Source organism: Balearica regulorum, chromosome 4 (genome assembly GCF_011004875.1).
Source record: "Balearica regulorum gibbericeps isolate bBalReg1 chromosome 4, bBalReg1.pri, whole genome shotgun sequence".
In the NCBI taxonomy this organism is placed as follows: Eukaryota; Metazoa; Chordata; class Aves; order Gruiformes; family Gruidae; genus Balearica; species Balearica regulorum.
In genome coordinates, this window is record NC_046187.1 from 69,442,747 (window position 1) to 69,467,914 (window position 25,168).

At 38.7% G+C, this 25,168-nt stretch overlaps 1 protein-coding gene across 5 annotated transcripts in view; it reads left to right on the top strand.

The window, feature by feature from the left end:
• Positions 1-25,168, top strand: part of KIAA0232 (KIAA0232 ortholog) — a 71,080-nt gene that overhangs the window by 43,752 nt on the left and 2,160 nt on the right. For 3 of the 5 annotated variants that reach the window (XM_075752543.1, XM_075752546.1, XM_075752547.1), the window contains 6 exons: positions 4,724-4,790; positions 6,191-6,272; positions 7,700-10,997; positions 21,456-21,537; positions 23,620-23,717; positions 24,667-24,811. In XM_075752543.1, coding sequence (XP_075608658.1) covers positions 4,724-4,790; positions 6,191-6,272; positions 7,700-10,997; positions 21,456-21,537; positions 23,620-23,717; positions 24,667-24,811 — 3,772 coding nt within the window. Of the gene's footprint in view, positions 1-2,474; positions 2,593-4,723; positions 4,791-6,190; positions 6,273-7,699; positions 10,998-21,455; positions 21,538-23,619; positions 23,718-24,666; positions 24,812-25,168 lie in introns of those variants that run through there. The other 2 variants (XM_075752548.1, XM_075752544.1) reach the window with 2 other exon arrangements.

The window sequence follows — 25,168 nt, forward strand, 5'->3', positions numbered from 1 at the left end:
TGGTTCACAGCTTCTTCCTCAAAACTCTGAGGGTGTAGGAGCCAGTGCCCACTGTTAACATAGCAACAGGTTTTAGTGGGTTTGAATTTGCTGTACGTAATACTGTTTTGTTTCCATGGTTCACAATTAATTAAAAGTGGTTATTTTAAATTTATAAAAATATTTCAGAAGTAACTAAATTTATAAATTTAAATCTTCTGGCAATGTTTTCTGCAGCTATACAGGGCTGTGAATGTTACATACAAAAGCAGTTGGGTTGCTTTTTAAGCTAATCAGTTACCACTTGTCATCTCTGACTGTTCTGCTTCCAAAGTAGAGCATGTTAAAAAGATCTTTGATTTAAGATTTGACATTATATATTTATAATCACCAACAGAAATTTTTACATAGATACAAAAACATGTGTGTGAGTGTGGTGGGTTGACCCTGGCTGGGGGCGAGGTGCCCACCAGAGCTGCTCTATCCCTGCCCTCCTTCATTAGACAGAGGAGAAAAGGTATAACGAAAAGCTTGTGGGTTGAGGTGAGGACAGGGAGAGATCACCCACTAATTATCATCATGAGCAAAACAGACTGAACTTAGACAGAAAATTCATCTAATTTATTACTAAGCAAAACAGAGTAGAGGAATGAGAAAGAAAACCAAATCTTAAAACACCTCCCCCCACCCCTCCCATCTTCCCAGGCTCAACTTCACTCCTGGCTTCAACCTCCTCCCCCCTCAGCAGCACGGGGGGACGGGGAGTGGGGGTTACGGTCAGTTCATCACACATTGTTTCTGGTGCTTCTTCATCCTCAGGGGGAGGACTCCTCTCATCCTTCCCCTGCTCCAACATGGAGTCCCTCTCATGGGAGACGGTCCTTCATGAACTGCTCCAGCGTGGGTCTCTCCCATGGGGTGCAGACCTTCAGGAGCAAACTGCTCCAGCGTGGGTCCCCCACGGGGTCACAAGTCCTGCCAGCAAACCTGCTCTGGTGTGGGCTCCTCTCTCCACGGATCCACAGGTCCTGCCAGGAGCTTGCTCCAGCGCGGGCTTCCCACGGGGTCACAGCCTCCTTCAGGTGCCTCCACCTGCTCCGGCGTGGGGTCCTCCACGGGCTGCAGGTGGAATCGCTACACCCCCTCATCCTCCCTCCATGGGCTGCAGGGGGACAGCCTGCTTCACCATGGTCTTCACTACGGGCTGCAGGGGAATCTTGCTCCGGTGCCTGGAGCACCTCCTGCCCCTCCTTCTGCACTGACCCTGGTGTCTGCAGAGTTTCTTACATCTTCTCACTCCTCTCTCTGGCCGCAAAAAGCTCTCTCTAACTGTTTTTTCTCTTTCTTAAATATGTTATCACAGAGGCGCTGATTGGCTTGGCCTTGGCCAGCAGTGGGTCTGTCTTGGAGCCGGCTGGCATTGGCCCTGTCAGACACAGGGGAAGCTTCTAGCAGCTTCTCACAGAAGCCACCCCTGTAGCGCCCCCCCCCCCCCCCGCCCCACTACCAAAACCTTCCCACACAAACCCAATACAGTGAGCTTTGCTGGTTTTTTTCTAATTGCTCTCATTCCTTGTTATGTAGAACTCCATTAGTTTGGCTCTGAAGAGAGTCATATTGGTCAGTAAGGAAGACATTGGCTAGTAGAGTCCTGTAACTCCAGCAGTCCTTGTTCATGCTGGGTGAGTTCAGAAGCTTAATTTATCTGTTAGCACGCTCACTCCTATGCCAGTAACATAACACCTGTCCTTTATGTCATCCTGCCCTTGCTTCAGCCAGCTGATGAAAAGCCAAAAAGAACAACTTTTGATGAACTGTATGTAAATTAAAGCAGGGGAAGGAAATAGAAATAGATTGGAAGCGGTAGAAGAGAATAAAAATTGTTTGGTGTGGAGGAAGTTTTGTTGTGCAAAATGAAAAATATGAATTAAAAACATGACATGCTGCTCTTTGTAGTTTGAATGAGAGAAAAGGGTTAGTAGAAATCTGGGTCAGTAGTTTAAATAATCTTACAGATAAATCATGAATTTAAGCCTTTCATGTTGGAATTACAAAAGTAATCATAATTAGGCACTTCCAGGTTGCAAAATGTTTTTAAGGCACTCCAGTATTTGTACTGTTTGGGGACTGTGTTTAGCAAAGCAGTTCAGGCAGATCACCACATATTGTTAACTGATTGGGTCCTGTCGAACCAAGTCGGTGCTGGGAATATCTTCCTTTCTGGCAATGGGGTTACTGCAACTACAATGCATTAACTTAAAGAATGAAAAAATACAGTAACTAAATCTCATCTGCGGAGAACAACTCTGCCATATACGAATTAATTGCTGACGTATTGGTTACATTACATTAAGTCTGCAGCTTGTTTTTATATACTGCAGTAAGAGGCTGAGCAAGTGGTCTCTAGAGACTTGGCATTCTGCACAGTGGTTTCCCTCCCTTTTTTTTCTCTCTCTCTCTCTTTTTTTTTTTTTTTTAAAAAGCTTGCGCTAGCTACATCAGTGAGCTATGCAGGACAGCGTGCAGCCTGTCAGCTGACTCAAGTATTAGTTTCATGGTACAGGAGGAAATGAAGCATTTGATTCCAAAAGTTTTCACTTCTTCGGTGTAATGGTGAGCATATTGTTGCTGGTTTGGGGGATTTTTTTTTTTGACATGATGTTCTAATTATGTTAATGAAGCAAATCTATATTCCTTAGATTTTTGAGTATTTGCTACAGGTGTCTGCTGGATTAGACGGTTCAGAGAGCTGAGCAAAAACAAGGCCAGCTCCTCCTCTGTTGCCCTTTTGGGGGGAGGAGGGGGGAGTCAGGAGGGGTATAAGCATAAAGTGACGATTATTACAACTACATAGGCTTGTCCATATTACTGTGCTGCTTGGTTCTTTCTGAACAATTTATGTCGGTAAATTTACTGATACAGAAGATGCCTTCTAAAATTTAATATTGCTAAGTCATCCTCAGTTAAGTATGTGGCATAAAGGTTTATATTTAGCACTTCAATGCAGCAATGCAGTTAGGAATAGAAAATTGCTTTCTCAACTGCAAATAATTAAAATTTAGAAGTTAGCTTATAAGTCATTGCTTCAGTATATGGTTTTTCAAGTGTGTGTTTCTAACAGAGAATTAAACAAGCTAGTTTCACTGTATAAATTAGTATTCCTTTTTCCGTGATATTTTCTTGTGCTTTAGCAACATATATTCACATTTCTCAGCAATTTCTAGCCAGTAATCACGAGAGAGGAGAAACTTTTAGATCTTAGAAAGTGAAATCTTTATACCACCACAGTGACACAGCAAATCCAACTCTTTTTTATGCATTTCCGTAACTCGATATTTCATCTGCGTTACCTTTGGAGAGAATGTGTGTTCCATGACTATATGCACACCAGAGCATGTGAAATTCAGAAGGTGACATCGTTTTGTAGGAGGTTTGTGGAAGTCTCAAAATCTCTAAGTATGATGGGGACAAGATGCTGGAGTTGTTACTGAGGAAATATATATAATATATAGGATACAAGAAGCTGCACAGTTCTTCCTTGTCACCATTCTCAGCTGTATGGAAATGTGCAGGGGACTTTCTGCATCCTACTCACTTGTTTTGAGTTGCTGTGTTTAGCGGTGATTCCAGCCTTCTGCTTGCGGTTATGGAAAGGGCAAAGTATAATCTCCAGACATGAGCCCTGAGCGTCAAAGTACTAAGAACAGGAATACCTACGCAGTACCCACCTCACCTCGTTTTCCTTCCAACAGGAATGGTCATATCAGGCTGTAAGTTGGTATTTAGTATTTTGGCAACTAGAATTCAACTTTTATTCTGTTAGAATAGCACAGGGGTTTCTCCTGTGGGACAGTTGGTAGTATTTTGTACCGGCTTGTGTGTGTGTTTATTTCTCAGTATTTTGCAGTTCTGGTGCTGTTGCTTTATCTAGAATTGCTTGCAATTCTAGGCAGACTGTAAAAGCAGAAGCATGTGAGAATAATATTGAAATGGGATTTAAAAGGAAGCTTGAGTGTATGGAAGGTTTATGTGGAGGAATAAAGGAGGAAAATAGAGGCTTATAGGGAAGATAAGGTGTTTATTTTTCCCTCTGCTTTCCTGAGCAAGTAACACAATGTCTAAAAAGAAAAAAACTGGGCATTTTACACTGGCAAAACTATGGGATAAGTTCTGCATGAAGATACAGTGGAAGCCTTTCCTCTCCCTGTCCCACCCTATACATATATATCTTCATACTCTTCTCCTTTTCCCCTTCACTTCTGATTTTCTGTATCCTTTTACCAGTCCCTTTCTCACAGGTATAAACTGTGCAACCAACAGGGTCAGGCTTAGCTTTTTAAAATGCATCTTGGAGATCTGTTGATTCTTGAACTTTTATCCTGAGACTCTTGGATAAATCCAAAGTGATACAGTGCAGTAAATGTAACGGTGTGCAGTTTGCAAAACCTTGGATGTACAATAATGCTTGTGACTTGGAGTTTGAAACCTCGGTGTGAATGTATCTATGTTTGTGGAATCATTTTGACCTCTAATTAATGTATTTGTAGGAATGGATTTATACCTAATAATAATTTTTGTTGTTTTTTATTGTGTAGTTACCACGCAAAAAGAATAATACATGTCTGCTAAGATGTTTACTGTATTGATGTCTGTCTATAAAATGAATATTATTTTTAATAAGTTTATTTTCTTTTTTCTTCTTTTCTTACCTCCCCACTCCTCCGGTGGTTTTGTTGTTGTGCAGAGCTCTGGGATTGAAACGTTAGTGGAGGAGCTTTGCTCCAGACTGAAAGACCTGCAGAGTAAGCAAGGTGAGGAATAAATCTTTAAACTTTTGAGGCCATATATTGTATTTTATCAAGTGTGTAACATTCTGAGATGTGGGGGTGGGGGAGCAGGCTGTTAATTCAGTACTATTTAATACAGGCCATGCAATTTTAAAATATATTTGAATAATTTCATTCAAATAGTGTGAGCAATTATGTACTGATATGCTTTGTTTACCTAGGAAATAGCCATTCACAAATGGAGTTTTCCTCAAGAAGATATGTAACTGGTTATATCCAGCTATGCATGCTTTTTTAGTAAATATTTCATATTCAGCATATGCCCCCCCCCCCCCCCAAGGAAATCACCATAAAGTAGGCTGGTTTCTATTCCTTTTGTATATTGATATTTGCAAAGAATAGATAGGCCTTCAAAATTGTTGTACACAGGCTATTCCTATGAGAAGCGTCCAAGTGGCCATGGCAGAAAGGTGTGCCTAAAATTTCTAGGCTTTAGGGGAATGATAATGGGGACTTCATGTTGTCAAGCATAGGGCCTGGAGCATAATGTAAAATTGTGATGTCTCCACTGAAAGTTCATTGCATGTAAATGTTTGTTCAGGCACATAGTAACAGCCTTTGGCACTTACAGTAAAATTAATATGTTTATGGTGTGGTATAAATAATAATAAATAAAGGATAAATATTTACCTGCTGAAAACATGATTTTAGCTGTTTTGATTCCCATTTTCTGTTTTTTGAGCAGCAATTACTAGTCAGCTCTTAGTATTTCATATGCTGTGACCCTTTCCTACTGAGCCAAGATGATGCTGACCATATATTAAAAAAAAAAAAAGTAAAATTAGTGTGTATTTCAACTTTTTTTTTTTATTTTATGGATTTTAATACAAAGGATTAGAAATATTTAGAACCACCTCTCACACAGGAAATCTGACTTTACATCCACCTAAAGCACAGCAGCTACTGCAGGGGTACTTCCTTTTAGTGAAATACATGAGAAATTTGATGCAATCATTTGTAAAAATATTTAGTTAAATAGTTGATTCTTTTAAAAATCTTTTTTTATATCTAGCAATGTAAGAAGGAGATAAAGATTTGAGTATGAAAAAGCTAAAAATTCAATAGAAAGTTTCCTAGTAGGGGCATTGCTAACCATGAAGGTGCATGCAGCTGCTAGCCAGTCATCTTTGGGGAAATTTGTAGGGCTTAACAAAACGGCTGTGCAAACTTGAATCTTGGGTGATAATTTGTAATTTCTTTATGTGTGATAACCAGACTATAAATTGTTCTGTTATTTACAATGTTTTATGGAAATTTACTACTACTACAGGTATACATCCTGGTGCTTTTTTTATATACTGTTATAAAATACACTGGCTTTTTGAATTTTTCTGTTAAGCATTTGGATTTTTCTTCCAAAACAGAGGAGAAGATTCACAAAAAGTTAGAAGGCTCTTTGTCTCCCGAGACTGATTTATCTCCCACAGCAAAGGATCAAGTAGAAATGTATGCATTTTTTATTATTATTATCTGAGATGCTTTTCTCTTTTCTCCTTTTGCTCCCATATTTTAAAACAGTGGGGTTAACTTAGTGGGGATTGTGGATATTAAGAAATAATATTTTTTTTCTTGCCATCTTCTTTTGTTCATCTTACATATTTAAATATGAGCATTTGATACCATGGGCTAGTTCAATTTCTGTCAAAGTCCTGACTACTTTCTTCTGACTATATGCGGAACTCAAGTTTCCTTAAGACCAAGTCAGCTAGACAAATTAAAAGTCTTTTAAAACAGCATTCCTTGACACATTAGACTTGAAGGGAAAGAACCAGTTTCCTGTCTCCAGAACTCTTTGTCTTCTCTTGCAGAAGTGGGAAACTGAAACTATTTATAACCTTTAAACTCTTTATAACCAGAGTATTCTACTAGTTATCAAGTACCTGAGTCCGGTGTTACTGATGTACTGATGAGTTTTATCACTGGCTTCTCTTGGAGATGTGAGTGCTTCTGCATCTCTTAGCAATAACCATTGCTAGCAACAGCTAGTGTTAAGTGTTGCTAAAGATGATATTTCTTCAAGATCTGATTGTGCTAATGTGATGTTGCTAAATGGATGATATTTCTTCAAGGATCTGATTGTGCTAATGTGCACTTTAGTGGCTTCTGGAGATTTTTTAATAGGTTTTCATTGCAATTTCATATGCAGTTCTGCATAAATCTTTACTGTCAAATGTTGCAGAAAACCATATTTTCATCTTATCCCTGTTGGACAAAGTTGTTAAGTATTTTAAACTACTGTAGAACTACACTTTTTTGCAATAACTAAGATGTTTTGTTTGAAGTCAGGGTTTGTTGACTGTCTTTGCAAAACCGTGTTGGTGATGTTTGATTTCTGCAATTGCTATAGCTTTTCCTTAATACATGGACGGTCAAACTATGTAGAACTTAAAAGGTAGAAAAGATAGTATCTTATTTCACAAAGGAGAATAAAAAAAACCTGTGAAATTCAGGACTGAACTGATTGAAATTCAGGACTTGCTGATTTATGATCAAAATCAAACATGTTTAAAAAGACTGTAGTGAATTGCTACATTATCCAGTAAATCTGGAGTCAGGCCTTCACTGTTTTAAGCATCCACAATTTCTGTCTACAATGAAGTTTAGTACTCGCTAAAAATCAGATTGTTTTACTTGGCAGTATATTTTAAAATATATATCAATATAAGCACTTTAAAAGCTTATCTTAATCTCCCCTTTGTTATCATTCAAATAAACAATGAGTGGCAATGAGTGGCATGTGCAAATGTAGAACAAACTAGATTTTGTGGCAATTAGATTGGTAGCATTTTGCTGTGTTTTTGGTAATACTTTCTAATCTTAATGCCTGCCTGAAGTTCTGCGATCTGAACGTCAGCTTTTTGCTTTGCTTTCAGGTACTATGAAGCATTTCCTCCTCTTTCTGAAAAGCCAGTCTGCCTGCAGGAAATCATGACTGTATGGAATAAATCTAAAGTATGCTCTTACTCTAGCTCCTCATCTTCATCCACTGCTCCACCAACTAGCACGGATACATCTTCTCCAAAGGACTGCAACAGTGAAAGTGAAGTAACTAAAGACAGAAGTAATAAAGTATCTGCCACTGTACAGGAAAGAACCCAGCAGAAGAAAAGTAAAAATGAGAAAGAAAACAAGTTTAGTAACAACACAGTTGAAGAGAAGCCTGTTTTGTACAAAAAGCAAGTCCGACATAAGTCTGAGGGAAAGATGCGTCCTCGCTCCTGGTCATCTGGATCCAGCGAGGCTGGCTCAAGTTCTAGTGGTAATCAAGGTGAATACAAGGCATCAATGAAATGTATTAAAGTAAGACACAAAACAAGAGAGGTTCGAAATAAAAAAGGGCGTAATGGGCAAAGCAGGCTTTCAGTGAAATCTGGTGAAAAGGCTGACAGAAAAGTCCACAGCGGAAGCAGTAGCAGCAGTAGCAGCGGGTCTGTCAAACAGCTGTGCAAAAGAGGTAAAAGGCCATTAAAAGAAATTGGAAGAAAAGAAGCTGGCGGTAGCGATGGAAAAGATTTGTATTTAGACAGCAGGAATGAAAAGGAATATAAAGAAGAACCCTTGTGGTATACTGAGCCGATTACAGAGTACTTTGTTCCTCTTAGCAGAAAAAGCAAGCTGGAGACTACATACCGCAACAGAGAAGATATATGTGGCGTAACATCAGAGGCTGTAGAAGAGTTGTCTGAATCAGTGCATGGTCTTTGTATTAGCAACAATAATATTCATAAAACATACCTCGCAGCAGGTACTTTCATCGATGGTCACTTTGTAGAAATGCCTGCAGTTCTAAATGAGGATATTGACCTCGCTGGGACCTCAATATGTTCTCAACCAGAGGACGACAAATATTTAGATGATGTTCATCTGTCAGAACTAACACACTTCTATGAAGTGGATATTGATCAATCCATGTTGGATCCTGGTGCCTCAGATGCGATGCAAGGGGAGAGTCGGATTTTAAATATGATTCGACAAAAGAGTAAAGAAAAAACTGATTTTGAGGCAGAATGTTGCATAGTGTTAGATGGAATGGAGTTGCAAGGGGAAAGTGCAATATGGACAGATTCGACCAGCTCTGTTGGTGCTGAAGGGTGGTTCTTGCAAGACCTTAGTAATTTAGCTCAATTTTGGGAGTGCTGTTCATCTTCTAGTTCTGGTGATGCGGATGGGGAAAGTTTTGGAGGAGATTCTCCAATCAGATTCTCCCCCATCTTAGACAGCACAATGCTTAATTCACACATGCTTGCTGGCAATCAAGAGCTCTTTTCAGATATTAATGAAGGGTCTGGTATAAACTCTTGTTTTTCAGTGTTTGAAGTGCAATGCAGTAACTCTGTTTTACCATTTTCTTTTGAAACACTCAACTTGGGAAATGAAAATGCAGATTCTAGTAGCACTGCTAATATTCTTGGGAAAACACAGTCTAGATTGCTAATATGGACCAAAAATAGTGCCTTTGATGAAAATGAACACTGTTCGAATCTTTCAACGAGAACCTGTAGTCCATGGTCACACTCGGAAGAAACACGTTCAGACAATGAGACTTTAAATATTCCATATGAAGAATCCACGCAATTTAATGCAGAGGATATTAATTATGTAGTTCCTAGGGTGTCTTCAAGTTATGTAGATGAAGAAATTCTAGATTTTTTGCCAGAAGAAACCTGCCAGCAACAAGCTAGAACTTTAGGAGAAATGCCCACTTTGATTTTCAAAAAAAAATCTAAGCTAGAATCTGTCTGTGGTATTCAGCTAGAACAAAAAGCAGAAAGTAAAGACTATGAAACTACACAAGGATGTAGTGAAAGCAGTCCGCATGGAGATGGCTACAGCTCAGGGGTTATTAAAGATATTTGGACAAATATGACAGACAGAAATTCTGCAGCGATGGTAGAAATAGAAGGAATAGAAGATGAATTGTTTTCAACTGATGTAAATAACTATTGCTGCTGTTTGGATACAGAAGCAAAAGTTGAAACCCTCCAGGAGCCCAATAAAGCAGTGCAGAGATCAGAGTACCATCTTTGGGAAGGTCAAAAGGAGAATTTAGAGAAGAGAGCCTTTGTCTCAAATGATTTGTCAAAAGTAGATGGTGGTGACTATACTACACCATCAAAACCTTGGGATGTTAACCAGGATAAAGAAAACTCATTCATACTTGGTGGTGTGTATGGGGAGCTCAAAACATTTAACAGTGATGGAGAATGGGCAGTGGTGCCACCTAGTCACTCAAAGGGGAGCTTATTGCAATGTGCAGCTTCCGATGTGGTGACCATAGCTGGTACAGATGTTTTTATGACTCCAGGTAATAGCTTTGCCCCTGGTCATAGGCAATTATGGAGGCCATTTGTATCATTTGAACAGAATGAGCAATCAAAGAGTGGAGATAATGGATTAAATAAGGGTTTTTCTTTTATCTTCCATGAAGACTTACTGGGAGCTTGTGGTAACTTTCAAGTTGAAGAACCGGGGCTTGAATACTCATTCTCCTCCTTTGACCTGAACAATCCATTTTCACAAGTTCTTCATGTAGAGTGTTCGTTTGAGCCAGAAGGAATTGCATCTTTCAGCCCTAGTTTTAAACCTAAGTCAATTCTGTGCTCTGATTCAGACAGTGAGGTTTTACACCCCAGGATATGTGGTGTTGATCGAACGCAGTACAGGGCTATACGGATTTCTCCAAGGACTCACTTTCGCCCAATTTCTGCATCTGAACTTTCTCCAGGTGGTGGAAGTGAGTCAGAATTTGAGTCAGAAAAAGATGAGGGAGGTATTGCTGTCCCTTCTCAAGTAGATGTATTTGAGGATCCACAAGCAGATCTCAAACCTCTGGAAGAAGATGCAGAAAAAGAAGGGCATTATTATGGAAAATCAGAGCTTGAATCTGGAAAATTCCTTCCCAGATTAAAAAAGTCTGGAATGGAGAAGAGTGCACAAACATCATTGGATTCCCAAGAAGAGTCGGCTGGGATGTTGCCAGTAGGAAACCAAGATCCCTGTTTAGAATGCAGTATGAAAGAATCTCTAGATGGGAGGGTGATGGAGAGCTCTAAAGTAAACTGCAGAATAGTGGAGCCACGTGAGGAGACTAGCAGGTTTTGCAGTTGTAAAGCAGGGTGCCATTTCCCCATGTATGAGGATAATCCTGTTTCTTCAGGAGAGCTTGAAGAGGTATGTGGATATGTAAAATTATGGAATTTGTAGCTGGCAGCTGATAACCAGCAATTTGTCATGTGACAGTTCAATTTAAATGTTTGTATAGTTCTCTAGAAAAATACAGTTTTGTAGAAACACTGGAGGTTCCATCTAAACAGAAGGAAAAACTTTTTTACTCTAAGGGTGCACAGGTTGCCCAGGAAGGTTGTAGAGTCTCCATCCTTGGAGGTCTTTAAAAGACATCTGGACGCGGTCCTGGGTAACCTGCTGTAGGCGGCCCAGCTTGAGCAGGGCGAGTTGGACGTAATGACCTCCAGAGTTCCCTTTGAACCTCAATTGTTCTGTGATTCTGTGAAAAATTAACCATCTTCAGGCATTATGGTGTCATCTTGCATACCCTTAGAAATATATGCATGTGTACAGTCATGTGACTTTAAAATCTGTTTACTTTAGGTTTTTAGCTTATCTGATTTACATAAAATACGTTAAAATGTGCATAAAGCTTGAGTAATGAGATATTACTGATTTTAGTTCAAACCTATTTTAAAATTTTGAAGAGGAAGATCTGAAATCAGTCTTTGCAATATGAATTATTGTTATTTCCAAGTGGAAGAATTTGGAGTTGAATTATTGGATGTAAACCTCTGGAAAGAAAGGTTTGTGGAGAGGCTTAATTGTCTGGAAATGAAAATGTTCTGTTGTCAGTGTAGACACAAAAAAAAATAAAACATGGATGCAAAATATCCATCACTACCACAGTACTGTAAGGAGGCCTGACTATAACTACGGGTTAAGCTCAGAGTTTTCTTTCAGGTCATAGTAGCCATAGGTTAAGTAATGATCAAGAGCAAAAATCCCTTCCAGCCAAAAATATCCACGTTGTTCTTGTGAGCTCCCTCTGCTTTAGAGAAGAAATATGTGACCAGCAAAATTAGGCCCTTGAATGCATCCAGGGGAGAGCAACAAAGCTGGTGAAAGAGCTGGAAGGAATGTTCTGTGAGGAGTGGCTAAGGACTTTGAGTTTGTCTAGTTTGGAGAAGAGGAGGCTGAGGGGTGACCTCATGGCTCTCTGCAGCTTCCCGAGGAGGGAAGTGGAGAGGGAGGTGCTGAGCTCTTCTCCCTGGTGTATGGTGACAGGACACGTGGGAATGGTTCAAAGCTGCGCCAGTGAGGTTCAGACTGGACGTTAGGAAGCATTTCTTTACCAAGGGGGTGGTCGTCAAGCACTGGAACAGGCTTCCTAGAGAGGTGGTCAATGCCCCAAGCCTGTCTGTGTTTAAGAAGCGTTTGGATGATGCCCTTAACAACACACTTTAACTTTTGGTCAGCCCTGCATTGGTCAGGCAGTTGGACTAGGTGATCACTGTCGGTCCCTTCCAAATGAAAATAGTCCATCCTATTCTAGTCTAAAATAATTTAGTTGTGCGGCCAGCCCAGAGATGTTGTCTGGATAGTTATAAGTTGCATCTTAAATTTTCTTTTCCTCTTCAGTCTCCTCTTCCACATACTCAGCTGTTGTAGTAACTACATTAGGAGGGAATTTTTTTCATTTTCATCTAAAGAGTTGCACCCAGCTTGTGCTGTGCGATTGTATACTCCTCAATTACAAGTTTGAAACACTAATTCATGTATGCGAAAGTTAACCTTTTTCTTGCTAAAACTAAAGCTAACCTTTTTGTTGAACAAAATCAGAGTTCCTTCCTTTCCTTCTTCCGCACTTGTTTCTCCTCTCATCCTCCTTTAAATTAATTGTTATTGCAGCTTCTTTTCCCGGTGTCAGTAAGTTGATGTCTGCTGCTTGCACAAGAGAATCAAATTTGTGACTTTTCCAGGCGCTTTCTAGACATCTTGGGTCCTGCTCTTCTGTTAACAGCACTGAAGTGGCTCCAAATCTTTTCTGGAGTCTGGGAAGTTTCTGAGTTTGTGCCAGCCCTTGCAAAGAGAGTCATCAAAAAGATTAATAAACTTAGACTATAAGTCAGGACAGATTCTGAATTACCTTATACTAGGAGTAAGCAGAATCTAATTTCATCATGCAGTAGGACATAGTGAATGAACAAACAGTATAATGCAGTTATTTGTGACAGCAAGAGTCTAAAGGTCCTTCCAGCCTTTTTCAGATCTCCTTTCTGCATGCTTAGTGCTCCATGAGCATGTTTATTCTCATCTTTGCTTCAACTACTTATCCATTTAAGAAAGTAGTAAGTGTCTGGTATAAGACAAGTTTACAGTGGTTCCATAGTTTATGGTAGCTGTGAGGCTTGGAAAAAACCTTTGGTACTGAGTAGAGAGGAAAACTAACTGCTTCCCTTGCTCAGGTCACATAATTTTGGTGGCATTTTCATAGCTTCAAAATTATAAGCCACTAAGAAGTAGAAAGGGCCAACAACTGTCTCAGCGGTCTAGATTCCAATTAGGTTTGCAATTAAGCTCTTCCTAGGGGGCTTGAGGACCCTAATTGCAACCTAAACTCAGGAAGGCTGGGTTAACTAGCCCTCCTGTATCTAGGGTGTCTGAAGAGGATGTGTACACATTCTGGGCTTTTCTAAGAGCTGTTAGTGTGCATCTGAAGGTAATTGGCTTTTTGTCTTGAGAACATTTATCTAAATTTATTATTGTAATTAAGTCTATCTGTAAAAGAGGTTTTTTAAAGCATTAAAATGATTTTAATATGTTGATTATGAAGTAAACCTTCATCAGTAAAGATGACTATATCGTGTGCAGGAAGGGTGCAAATGTCACACAAGTACGTCGTCTGTGTGCAAACTTTTTTTCTTTTTAAGAGTGATATTATTTATTTTCATGAGCATTAAACAAAATCAATATAAAATACCTAGAATTAGAACGGTTTAGGAGAAGCATTCTTCCTGAACACCCCACACATACATGCATGGGAGAGTTTTAACTTGAACAGAGGCTATGGAATTGACTGATTAGTAGAGATCAATATTTGTAAGGGATTTTTTTTTAAATGAAACTTCTGTGCTTCCTTTTACTGAGTTATGATAAAAATTACAGTTACCGTTTAACTCACTGTTATCTAATACAAAGTTTGAGTTGTGTTCTGAGGTACCTCCAATATTTTTGCATAAATAATGGCTGTGAAAATACAAATGTCGACCACAGGTAATAGTAAAACATTCTGGTTTACATCACACAAGCTTGAATAATATATGTGCTGTGCAGACACACATCTTTGAATACCTCCCATTTATAAGACTGTAGGAGAATCTGGTTCAGTTTCCTCCCTATTACCTTCTATATTACAGCACTTTTTAGCCTTGTAGCATATTTTGCTGAAGGAATATCCTGATAGCTCCTGCAGAACTTCTTCAAGAGCAAGTGATAATTATATACCTAGCCCTAAGATTAAAAAAAAAAATCCCCCCAAAACAACAACAAACTCCCAAAATACACACTGAACAGTCCTTTTTTTTCCAATAAATGTTCCTACCATTTAGCTATGGAGTCATGGGTAAGACATAATCGGGTCCAGTTAATGGTCTCTGAATATAACAACGCTGAATCTCGTATCAAAAATTTTATTTGGGCTCTAAGCTAGTCGGTGTGTCCTAAGAATGCTTATGCTATTGAGTCCTTGTCATAGATAAAGGGACTTGTGGGTTTTGTTGGGATCAGTACCAAACTTTTGAGTTCTGAACAGGTCTAGGACCATGCTATTGGGGATGAGGAAATTTTACTGGCCAAAACCGTGTTTATGGAACTCATGACTTAGTTGGCCTGTTAGATTTGGTGAGGTACTTTGCTTGACTGGAGTAACGCAATGTGTGTAACTATCCTTTAGGGAGGGCTGTCAAGAGAGGAAGGGAACAGGGAGGGGTGCCTTACATATATTGGTTCTGAGGTCAATAACCTGTCATAAACCTAGGTAGTGATAAGAGGGAGACAAAATTCAGAGGGGTCTGTTTTATGCCTTAAAATCAGGAGAATCAAGTGGGAAGAACATTCACGAGCATGTAGAGTCATCCACAAAGCAAAGGACTTCATTGTAAAAGAGGAGAGTAACTTTGGGGCTATCTGCGAAAGAATTGGTCTGGATGGCTCTTGATATGTGCTGACTGTGGCAGGTGATGAAAACACCTACAATGACTCTGAGCTCTAACTTTCTAATTAATAAGACATTAATTTGCTGAGATTTGAAAGGATGAAAGTATCTTCTAAGAGAGGGACCTTAAAAAGATGGAGTTCACAATGACACTATAAAAATCATGAGGAAAAAGACCCAAGGTGTAAAGTAAGCCAACAAAATAAAGATTGGGTACAGCTAGCTTCAAAAGCTGGAGAGGGTCTGTTTACAAGGGCATGGAGCGATAGGACAAGGGGTAATGGCCTTAAGCTGAAGGAGGGTAGGTTTAGGTTAGATGTTAGGAAGAAATTCATTACTATGAGGATGGTGAGGTACTGGAACAGGTTGCCCAGAGAAGCTGTGGATGCCCCATCCCTGGAAATGTTCAAGGCCAGGTTGGATGGGGCTTTGGGCAACCTGGTCTAGTGGAGGGTGTCCCTGCCCAGGGCAGGGGGGTTGGAACCAGATGATCTTGAAGATCCCTTCCAACCCAACCCATTCTATGATAAATCAGAAACAGAAGAAATGACTGAGGGGTATTTCTGGGAGACAGAACTAACAAGCTTGGAAAACTGTGAAAACAATGTTAAAACAGTACTGTTTAGTGCAGGGGGGGTTTTGTCATCTGAATTGTTGGTGAAAAGACAATGAAGCAAAGGAGTATTGCAGATAAATTACACTGTTTCAGCTAGTTGTAGGAATATTCAGCTAAATATCATGAGAAGCAGCAACTAATTTGAAAAAAGCCTAGTAGAATACTTGATTGAGAACACACAGAAGATAGATAACATATAAAAGGCAAACACATTTCCATCTTTTTAAAGAGGAAGATGGACACTGGGATATTACCAATGACTCTCATAAATTTCCTAAATGAATGTTTTAACCAGTAAACAGCATGGATGCACAAGAAAGTTTCTAAGTATTGGCTTGGCAAAAACATTGCAAATTCAAAATAACAGTCAATGGCTTACTAGAGGACAAGGGAGATGATTAGTTTTTCTGGTCTGGGGAGTGAAATACATGTTTATGAAAATTCCTGATATTTCAAACTGGGAAGGTCTGCAGTTACACTGGAAGACAGGATTAGAATCAAAAGGTTGTTAAATTGGAGAAATAGTCTGAAAAATAAAATACAATCCATCAGGGACAAACACAAACTTCTAAAGAAAATAATGATTCTCTTCACAGACACAGTGTGAGGAGCAACAGGTGAGGAAATGATGTGAAACAGAAAAGCATCTTCAGGTAGATCATAAGCTGAGCATAAATCAGCAATGATGCAGTGCAAAAGACAACATTGTGATATGTAAATAGGAAGGCCCTTCTGTAAGAGGGGAAATAATTGCTCCTCTGGAGCTGGAAAGCCTTCTGCTGGAGTACTGGGCTCAGCTCCCATAACCTTGTATCAAGAAAGGTGTCCTGAGGAGAGCAACACAAAGATCACTACTTCAGAAAACAGAGTGAAGGAACTGGGGTTGTTTTATCTCCAAAAGAGAACCCAGCAGTTTTGCAGAAGCCATGCTTATAGTTACAGGGATAAGGGAAAAGCTGTGCTTGTCCTGTAGGCTCTGGTAAACACAAAGGAAGTGGATGTGATGACCTTAAATCACAGCAAGAGAAATTGAAGAAAAAGAATTCTAACCAGAATTACAGCTTGCTGTAAGGCTTAATTATTTTTAGGAAAGCAGTGGAAATTTTGTCTTGAAGAGATTGAGAGTGTAGGAATAAAGCTTTGTAGTTGATTCCGGCTTTGTGCAAGAGTAGAGATTAGATGATCTCACAGGGTCCCTTACATACATTTTCAGTGAAATTTGAGAATTAGGTGACTGCCAAATAGGGTTTAAGAATATAAAGTCTAGACTTGGCTCCCGTTGTTTGTTTGTGACTAGCTTCTTGAGCCAGGATCTGATCTTTTGGAATGGGACTCAGTGGGTTCATTGCTGATTTGACTTCTAAATTACTCATGTGTTTCTTGTATTGTTTCTGACAGTAAGGGGTTGCAGAGCAGGTTCAAGGAAATTTGTACTTGGAGATTAATATGACTTTTACTTTTTCTGTCGTTGGTTATGAAACTGTCAGTCATAACACTTCAGATAATATTCAGATCATAATGAGGCTTTAGTGCTTATTCTGTTCAGATTCTGCAAAACTCTTGTTACTGCCTCAATCCTTTTCAGGATGCATTCTGAGAGAGTAGAAATACTCCATGCTGGTGTTTTCAAATTAGTATCTAAAGCCCAAAGAGTCTCTCCTGAAAGGCATACCAATTTAGATGAAAAATAATAGCTATTTAGATGGGTAGATGGAAAATTTAATAAAACTTTTCATAAAATACTGGCAGTCCCCTTTTTTCAATATCTTCAGGCAGATGGTCCTTAAAACTGTACATCCCAGCTCTGAGATGCTTTGCATAAATTTTGCTTGAAGAGTAAAGTTCTGACCAATGGAACTTCTCTAACTAGCAAATGACTCATCTGTCATATGAACTTGCTGTGGACTTTTGTCTGTAACTGTAGGAAAAAACTTGTGATGGAAGCAAGGAAATCAACAAAATGATTGCCACCTCATTACAAAATCGTTAGTTAAGGAACAGCAGAAAAAAATTGTATTAATATTTCTCCCTATGCAGATTGTTGATAAAATAAGATTTGTTAAGCACATCCTATATGTGTTCTTGGTGGAGAAAAAAATGCGTTGCATATTCATGAATGCTAAGAAATTTATTGGAAGTTGCAAAATAAAACTGTTATTTTCTACCAAGAAGAAAGAATAAAATAATTTCTTAATGAACTACTTCTATGAGCAATCAAGCTCTTACCTGAGGAGAAATATTTTTTTATATATATATATAAAAAACACATTTTTTTTAATCAACATGAATTTCCCTCTTAATACATCTATATACATAAGGAGAGAGGGAATGAACCCCACCTCCTGTCGCCTCCAGATTTCTCCTACCTTTTGTTCCTTGGCTTTTCCATCTGTGCATTTATCATTTGGGTAATAAAACCTCATATTGCAGGTGTGACAGTACCAGGTTTATCATTTTATCATATGAATACGTCTTTTTTTCTTGAATTCTGCTTTCATACTTCTAGACCTGGTCTATTCCCAGCTTAGGTAGTTGTGTCCTTGTGTAGGACAGTAATTTTCTTTGGCTGCTTTATTTCAAATATATCTGTGAGTGGAACAGGTGAGGAAAAAAATCTCATCGGCTATAGGAAATGGCATTCATGGTGCAGGAAACAATCTTTCATTTCTCTGCTTGTTTTCCCTTTTATTCAGTTGTATGCTTATAACACTGAATTGCTTTTCCATTGTGATGCTGAAGATCAAATATACTGTTTAAAAAGGTCATTATCCACCTAAACTCACAAAATCTCTCTTTCCTGTTAACTACTTTACTCCAGGTAGATTACAGAGTCGTTTTCACTGTAATCTGATCTTTGAAGCAGCACTAGATCTTTCTAGTTTAAAAAACCCCTAATACTTGCTTTTATTCCTTTAGAACATTTTTGTACTGATGTTTGCAAAAAATGGTTGTTCTTTTGTATAGCAGAGGTTTCATTTGAAATTTTGGATGAAAGACCTAAGTGGACAGCCCTGCTGTTGTATCAAAGTTCTTAGGAAGGTTCATTTGAGAAAACAGATATAAAGTGATGTTGGAAGGAACAAATGTCAGTTAGATGCCAATGACAGACATACAAATGCTATTTAAAGTTTTGAAACTGTTTTACTCATTCAAGCTCTTATACAAACAATAGCAAACATTAAAATTATTTTTTTCTGCTGTTAGCTTAACTCTAAGTATGGGAGAGGTAACGGGGCCAGAAGCAGAATTGGGAGTTTTAGTTTCTGCACGTAACTGCACAATTCTGACCCAGATCTACTGAAAATTCACAGACAGTTGTGGTTGAAATCAGCCAGGACTTGGGGCAGGAGCATCTTTCATAACTCTAACATTACAGTAGCGTTTGTGCTGGTGAGTGTTGAAGTCCTCAAGTGATTTTCCATATCATCAGCCAGAAGCTGTAAGAGAAGCCTCAGTTACCATATGTCTAGCTGTAGAACAAGGAGGGAAACACATCAGTCTTCTCCCAGACATGCAGCAAGGCTGGGAGCGAACCAGCATTGCAGTTGGGTTTGCCTTGTTGTCTTTGAGCTCTGTTTAAAGATAAAATAAAATAAATATGAATAATTTCAGAGAGGAAAGACTTCCACATGGCAATTTTTAATACCAGTACTATTGAGAGTAATAGCTATTTAGATGGGTAACTGGAAAATCTAATAAAACTTTTCATAGAATGCTGGAAGTGTATGTGAGTATGTGTGAAAGAGGAGGCGGCATAAATTGAAAATGATGTTTTAAAAGGGAAAGAATGCCAACATTCCATGTCTCGCTATGACAAGGTAGAGTTGTGGTACTGTTCTGGAGTTGGTATTTCATATTTACTAATTGGGAGTATTTCTTTAATCCACAGAAATTTTCATGATGGCAGATTGTGCAATTATAGTAAACATCTAAGCAACTGTAGGAAAAAAATTGTTTTCTTCAGTGAATGTATGCAATGGTCATTGGCTCATGCCCCCCATGTCCTCCCAAACAAAACCCCAAATGGCATTAGTGTGGATAGCAGGTCTATCTACATCCGTCCTTTTGCTTTATGCATCTGACCCAAACGCTGGTTTAGAAATGAACACAAGTCATTCCATGAGGGTCAGCATGGGGCAAGAGGGCCAGGGCTGAGCTGAGACTGAAGTCTTGCTGGGCTGCCTCTGCATTCAGCCAGGAGATGTGTCTCTGGCTTGCTTTAACTCTTCTGCTCTATGGGCGGTGATGGAAGGACATGGGAGCTGAGCCAGACTCTAGCTGGCTTTGCTTGTGACCTGCTGTGCTTCATCCAGCTTATCACGTGTGCAGATAGAGTGCAGGTGTGACACCAGCAGCGTGGAAAACTTTGAAGTTAAGAAAACATTGTGTCTGTGGAGTTTAGATGCCTTTATCTGTAGTCAGCAGCAGAGCGAGGCTTCCATGATGAAATTGATTTGTAAATGCACATATTTGTTATGAAGTCCTGCTTCAAACACCCTTGAGCTGTCTTTCTGTTTTTGTTTCTTCTTTCTTTTTTTTTAAACTATGTTTTTAACTTCCAAGAACTCCCTTTTCTGGAGTTGGGGTCTGAGCTTTTGGAGGGTGGTTTCAAAAAAACCAACTGTTCCTTGGTGTTACAAGAGGAAATCAGCATGGGTAATTTCAGTATTCATTACAGCAGAATTTGGTGGGAAAAAAATTTTAATCTGGCAGATGCTTCTGAATACAGCACTCGAGCTGCTTACTTGGTTTGAGAGGGACTTCTCTTTATGAAGTAATAAGCATTTGCAAGTTTAGGTTCTATATATAGGTTTGTATTTCTACAAAAGGGGAACAAAAGCAGGCTTATTAATTTTCCATGCTTAAATGTTCTCAGGTTTACAGAGGAGGAAGGTAGATAGAAGAAACTCAGTGTTCACACTCATCTGTTAATGAGTTTTAGTAGCTAGTAGCACTATAGTTTGATATTTGTTTTTGAATTGTTCTATCTAATATCTATAGAGGATATCTAGCAGGGGGGTTGGAACTAGATGATCTTTAAGGTCCCTTCCAACCCAAACCATTCTATGGTTCAGTGATTCTGTATTACAAGCTGGCATCAGCTGGGGTTACCACAGATGCAGTCATAAAACTAGGGACATGTCTGTTGTGACAAGCCTTTGGTATGGGAAAGGGCTCTGGTAAATTTAAATTAGTGTTAAAATGTGTGTGTATTTAGGCATTTTTAGTGAGCAGATTGAGATTATTTTTAGCATAAAGACAAATAATTATCCTTATAACCAATTTTTCCTCATGTTGACACATTGTCTAGTTTAATTCTATGTTATCCCATTGATGGTAATTCACCCTTCAAGACTTTAAATTTTGATACTTTTTGTTTGCTTTCTTTTCTGCTTTGTTTTATACCAAACTGTTTGTCGTGTTGACTAATGCTGTTTCGTTTTATTTTCGTCTCTTGGGTATCTATCTGTTCTCTCTTGTTTTGTACTTAGATTATACAGCGTAGGGCTGGAATTCATCTTTTTGTTCTGGATTTGTAACTCTATGTCAGCAAAGTATGAGCCCCTGCGTGGAGTTCGTACTGAGTATAAGAGTTCACACAATGGATGTCCTCTTGTAGTTTGACTCTCCTTGCCCTTTACTGATAGAAATTGAACAGTGTGACCTATAAGACCTAGCAAATTGGTTGTAATACCAGAGTTTCCTCCTTTACATGTAAGTATATTATTTATGGCATAATGAAGTGTGATTATTGTCTAAACACTTTCCCATATTGAATACTAATCTGCAGAGAATGAGTGGCAGCCAGGAAAAGCAGTGCTGGTGGGAAAAGGCGCTCTATTCTCCCCTTTTTCCTGCATCACAGTGTGAAGGTAAGAAGCTATGTCTGTTTGAACTAACTTGCTCTTGCACCTGTGTTAGAATGAAATGCTCTTTCTTATGGATTGGAATTGTTGCAGGTTAATTCAACTACCATCTGTATTTAAAAAAACCCAAACAGTAAACTTGCATAATAAATTCTCTTATCTGAGAGAGAACTGGGATGCTTCAGTTGCATTTGTAATAAATCTCTAGCATGTTTCAAAATAGTTTTAAAATGAAAGTACTTTTAAAATAGTCTTAATATTTATACAAATTCACTTAATTCCAGAACATGGAATTAAGTAAGTAGAATGGTAATCTCTGAAAATACTTTATTACATTTTTGAATATGTTTCAACCCAAATCACACTTATTAGGTAGCTAATTTTATAAGAATGTGAAAACATGAGAATTACCTTTTATGGGTTTGCATAAATAACATGCCAGTTATTCGGTGAATGTGTGGAATTCCTCTCAAGCTGAGAAGGAGAGAGTTGCCTCTTGGCCACTCCTTTCACAGTGACAATCTGGGAATTTTTCTGTCCCACAAAGAGTAAGTCCAGTGTTGGTAGGCAGGCTGCTCGCAGGCAGGAGCAGGTGTGCTTCCAGCGCTCTCTGATGCCTCCCAAGAATTCGTAGCATCTGACAGCTGCCCAAAGCCCAGGTTTTCGGTGGACAGGCAAGAATCCAGACACCTTTTTTTTTTACCTGCATATTGATTTAACTTTTCTAGGGAGAAGGCAAGAAGCTAAATAAGAACATTCAGTATAGAGAATTGACAGGCTGTATGATGTTTTCTGTTGGGAGAGGTTCAGCGCAAGAAGCTTTTGATCAGAGACCTGGTTCCTTAATAATCTGGAAGTAGATTAGTCGGTAATTATTACTGAACTATTTTTGGAGTGCACCTTAAAGTGCAACCATTTAAACAGTGTTCTCGGTGCCTAAATGCCCTTCCTTTGGTGTTCAGGACAATTTGGGTTACTTTGAAGAACGTTTTAACTGCCTTCACGCCCAACTATAGGAATGTGTTTGTACAGTGAGAGAGAATAGATTGATGCCTACAGGACTTTGACTTGCCTCCTGGACTGGTCACAGAACCTCCCATATTAGAAAAAAACTCAGTATTTATAACATAGAGACATATTTAGTGTCCTTTTTGCGATGATTGTGGAGGTATTATTGGTGCACTAGTTAATGTAGTGACTTGCCCTCTTGAGTACGCGTTTTACAGAGAGTAATCCTTCAATTCCTGTGAGGGAGTTCTGCCATCTTTTTGCTGACACCCGCTGGTGAACCTGCATAACTGTCTTGGTGTTTTCACCACCTCATTTCATTAGAGGAAGATAGAATATACAGTATCAAATACTATGGAGTCCAGAACCTGCTTGATACAGTGGCAGAATTTTTGTGAAGTGGAATAGTTCCAGGATTTCCTGTTTTAGACTAAGTTTAACAAAACCAGAGATTTATCCTCAGAGCTAATGTTATTCTTTCACAAATCTTTAGCTGTATCTGTACCATACAGAACAGTTTTCTGTATGGCTATCTTTTATATATGGGTATTGATGCATGTGATCCACATGTATTGATATGATATATGTTGATATTATATATGGAAGTTTACGCTGGTAAGTAGAAACCACAGCCATTCAGGTCAACTTTCTTTTTTTGAGCTTCAGTGAGGATCAGGCTGCTGTTGCAGTATATTTTGTATGAGTATAGAAATAGGAAAGATCTAAACCACTGTGAAGTATCAGAATTTAAATGTTCTGAGCCGTTTGTAATAAAAAAGTAATTCTTGCTCTTTGTACATTACTATTTTAGATGTTTTCATTAACTAAGTAGCTTTTTTTATTATTTGGTTATCCAGGTAAGATTTGATAACGCTTCTGTAAGGTATTATGCTTCTCTCTTTTTAAGGATGTCAAACTATAAAATCCCCCACAAGCACAGAGTTTACATGGCTTAGGGTGTGAATTTCAAGAATACTTCTCTAGATTCTTTCATTTTGGCTAAATGTAAATAACAGTGTTCCTCAATTCTGTTTTTTTCTTCCTTTTTCCTCTGAAACACCCCCACAAACACAATGTAAGAGTGTTATACAAATGCCAAGGGAGAGAATGGTGTAGGAGAATTTGCAGATGTAAAGGAAATATCCAATGATGATGAACATCTTTTAGATTTTAATATGGTAAGTGTGTAATTGGTTTGGGGGAGGAGGTTTTTTGTTTATATTGTAAGGGTGTGCTGCCACATCTTTCCTTTCATCACAGTTTTCAGTGTGGCTTCAAATGAAATTCCTATGAAAACCTTCAAAAGCTTTTCTTTTCCTTACGTTGTTTTTAAATCTCCTCTGTGTCTTGAACGTTCTTCTGAAAACTGCTCAGTGTTGTACTCAGGGGAGTACAGCCCTTGTACTTTTAGTAGTTAAGCAAACTCAGTTTCCTTTGGGAACACTTGGCTTTTTGCTTGTGTGTGTTTTAAATGTGAGTCTTCTTTTCCTCAGCTTCTAATTTCAGCAAGCGTAGAGTGGGCTGATGTGCACTATGAAGGCAGGAAGGACCAGTAACTAAAGGCGTAAACATAACGTATGCTGAATTCTGTCCTGCTTACGAACAACAATCTGATTTTTTGCTTTAGGGAAAATACTTGTGTACACGTGCACTTACTGATATATTTTTAAACTTTATAGTGATGACAGCACTTAAGTTTATGCTGTGACATGCTTGCTATAGCTTTACTGATTCAGCTGAAAATATAGTGGTTTTGCTTGATACTTACTCAGATCTGTGCTGTGTTTTCTTGATATTTAATACTTACTACCAAATTTTTTTTTAACTTTCACAGTAATTTTCTAACATGTCCTGTGATAAGGATGCATTCTAACTGAGTTCATTTTGATTCTCTTGCAATTTTGTGCAAATCCTAAAATGAAGGAATAGGAAAAAAATAGTAAAGGCCCCACCTTTTTTCCCTGCTGTTCTGCAGTCCTTTCTACATGGTGGACTAAGGAAAGTGGAGGACTTGCCCTATAATCGTGACATCTCTCGAGACCACAAAAGTATATAACCTCCCAGCTCAGACAAAAGCAAGCGTGTTCTTTATTGTTCCCCATCAACACTGTCAGTTTAAATCCTTAGGTTTCTTCTGTTTATGAAGCAAGATGTGCAGATGATATAAATGCTGAGGCAAAACCAAATGGCTTCAGGAAGAAGATCTACTCCAGTGATAGCTCCAGCTCTGAAGAGACAGCTTCAGAAGGTGGAAGTGAATGGGCTGATCCGTGTGAGGAGGAGCTTTTTTCTCGAACTCAACTATAAAAACTGCAGAGTAGAACAGATGCTTTAAAAGTAACATGAGATGGAAAACTATCCTTCTTGAGGGTCTGTAGCTCTAAAACAACAACTTGAGTTTCCTCTTCAGTTAATGGATTCAGATGTGTATTTATCTTTCTCTTCTTGCTTATTTTATAGATGAGGACACAGCTGTCCTGTTGAAGATTTTTTTTTTTCCCCCCCAAAAAAAATCCCTATTAAATTCTTGGCTATTTGAACTAGACTAGATTGTGTTGTCAAATCAAGAATGGATGTGCATGTGCTTGTCTTAGTAGTACCACTGCTTTTTTGCATCTTAATTGCAGTT